The sequence below is a fragment of the Palaemon carinicauda genome, chromosome 2, assembly GCF_036898095.1.
Source record: "Palaemon carinicauda isolate YSFRI2023 chromosome 2, ASM3689809v2, whole genome shotgun sequence".
In the NCBI taxonomy this organism is placed as follows: Eukaryota; Metazoa; Arthropoda; class Malacostraca; order Decapoda; family Palaemonidae; genus Palaemon; species Palaemon carinicauda.
Genome location: NC_090726.1, coordinates 183,032,312 through 183,034,811, shown reverse-complemented (window position 1 = coordinate 183,034,811; position 2,500 = coordinate 183,032,312). Strand labels below are relative to the sequence as shown.

The window sequence follows — 2,500 nt, the reverse complement described above, 5'->3', positions numbered from 1 at the left end:
TCATCTTATCAGATTCAGATCTTCTGTTAAGACCGCTATTAGCCAAAAGGTTTGTAAAATTGGGTATTTTCATCTAGTATAACAAATAGAAAAAATTCAAACTTTCAAATTTAAAAATACGGAGAATGAACATGAGGCATATTGGCTAAAACTATAAAAACGAAAACATTAGAAAGAAAATGGACTTTCAAGTTTCTTATTTCTCTACCATCCTAAACCCACGTAGACAAACCTGAGCTTCAAATAGCAGCAACACCCAACCACTGTCAAAAGGAAGCCGCTAAATAGGCCGATGCAAGCTCCCATTACCCCCGCCAGAATAAGACGCCCCGATTGGGTCCCATATACCTGAGGGAAAGACAGTGTTTTAGCACAAGTACCTGGACGAAAAGATGAATACCAACAATAAATAAATGAACTTTTCTGTTTATATATACAGTACAGTTACGTATGAATCAGATTTTTACAGTTAGGCATATATGCGAGAAATATTTAGCAAAAGGTAAGGAGGTGTATGTTGCCTTTATGGATCTGGAGAAAGCGTATGGCAGTTGATAGGGAAGCAATATGGAATGTGATGAGGTTATATGGAGTTGGTGGAAGGTTGTTGCAAGCAGTGAAAAGTTTCTACAAAGGTAGTAAAGCATGTGTTAGAATAGGAAATGAAGTGAGTGATTGGTTTCCGGTGAGAGTGAGGCTGAGACAGGGATGTGTGATGTCGCCGTGGTTGTTTAACTTGTATGTTGATGGAGTGGTGAGAGAGGTGAATGCTCGAGTGCTTGGACGAGGATTAAAACTGGTAGACAAGAATGACCATGAATGGGAGGTAAATCAGTTGTTGTTTGCGGATGATACTGTACTGGTTGCAGACGGGGAAGAGAAGCTTGACCGACTAGTGACAGAATTTGGAAGGGTGTGTGAGAGAAGGAAGTTGAGAGTTAATGTGGGTAAGAGTACGGTTATGAGATGTACGAGAAGAGAAGGTGGTGCAAGGTTGAATGTCATGTTGAATGGAGAGTTACTTGAGGAGGTGGATCAGTTTAAGTACTTGGGGTCTGTTGTTGCAGCAAATGGTCGAGTGGAAGCAGATGTACGTCAGAGAGTGAATGAAGGTTGCAAAGTGTTGGGGCAGTTAAGGAAGTAGTAAAAAATAGAGGGTTGGGCATGAATGTAAAGAGAGTTCTATATGAGAAAGTGATTGTACCAACTGTGATGTATGGATCGGAGTTGTGGGGAATGAAAGTGACGGAGAGACAGAAATTGAATGTGTTTGAGATGAAGTGTCTAAGGAGTATGGCTGGTGTATCTCGAGTAGATAGGGTTAGAAACGAAGTGGTGAGGGTGAGAACGGGTGTAAGAAATGAGTTAGCAGCTAGAGTCGGTATGAATGTGTTGAGGTGGTTTGGCCATGTTGAGAGAATGGAAAATGGCTGTCTGCTAAAGAAGGTGATGAATGCAAGAGTTGATGGGAGAAGTACAAGAGGAAGGCCAAGGTTTGGGTGGATGGATGGAGTGAAGAAAGCTCTGGGTGATAGGAGGATAGATGTGAGAGAGGCAAGAGAGCGTGCTAGAAATAGGAATGAATGGCGAGCAATTGTGACACAGTTCCGGTAGGCCCTGCTGCTTCCTCTGGTGCCTTAGATGACCGCGGAGGTAGCAGCAGTAGGGGATTCAGCATTATGAAGCTTCATCTGTGGTGGATAACGGGGAAGGGTGGGCTGTGGCACCCTAGCAGTACCAGCTGAACTCGGTTGAGTCCCTTGTCAGGCTGGGAGGAACGTAGAGAGTAGAGGTCCCCTTTTTGTTCTGTTTCATTTGTTGATGTCGGCTACCCCCCAAAATTAGGGGAAGTGCCTTGGTATATGTATGTATGTATGTACAGTTACGTGTGATGTCTTACAGGCCTACGTATGTGCATAAAAAGGTTTTCTGATTTGTGATATGAATGCCAGCTGGTCTTACGTCATAGGACTATGCCAGCTGTGAAAAGCTTTGTTGCTCTTGGAAGTTATAACCTTAAACATATGAAAATTATATTTAAAAAATCTGTAATCCAGTTGAGAGAAATAAATATATGAAGTAAAAGCTGGTACATTTTTAAAGAAGGAGAGAAGTAGTTATTACTTCCTTATGTCTGTCAAAGAAAAAGCTTCAGAAATAGAACATTATAATTTTATGGAATTCTAGGCCAAATAGAAAATATGGCTTTCCATAAATGTCTTGCCTTTCTTTTGACATAACACAGTTGAAAAAACTGAATTGATATTTTAGATTCTCAAGAGATCAATTTAAAGTTTGAAAGGAGATAAGATTAAGGCTTAACTACAAGAGAATCTCATTTTGCAGGATTTCATCTTATGATTTTTGGGATGCCCGGGTAAGTATGCACATATCCTTTCGATATATCCTAATATCAAAACACACGAATTAGCAAAACAAAGATTTATCAAAGCTCATAACTGATACGAACAAGAGAGGGCCATTGGTCCAAAAAAGGAAA

The 2,500-nt window shown here is 40.6% G+C and overlaps 1 protein-coding gene across 2 annotated transcripts in view; it reads right to left on the bottom strand.

Annotated features, from left to right (window-relative positions):
* The window catches only part of LOC137628581 (uncharacterized), a 6,158-nt gene that overhangs the window by 891 nt on the left and 2,767 nt on the right, over positions 1-2,500 (bottom strand). For both annotated transcript variants that reach the window (XM_068359741.1, XM_068359735.1), the window contains exon 3: positions 233-348. In XM_068359741.1, the coding sequence (XP_068215842.1) occupies positions 233-348 (116 nt within the window). The remainder of the gene's footprint in view (positions 1-232; positions 349-2,500) is intronic.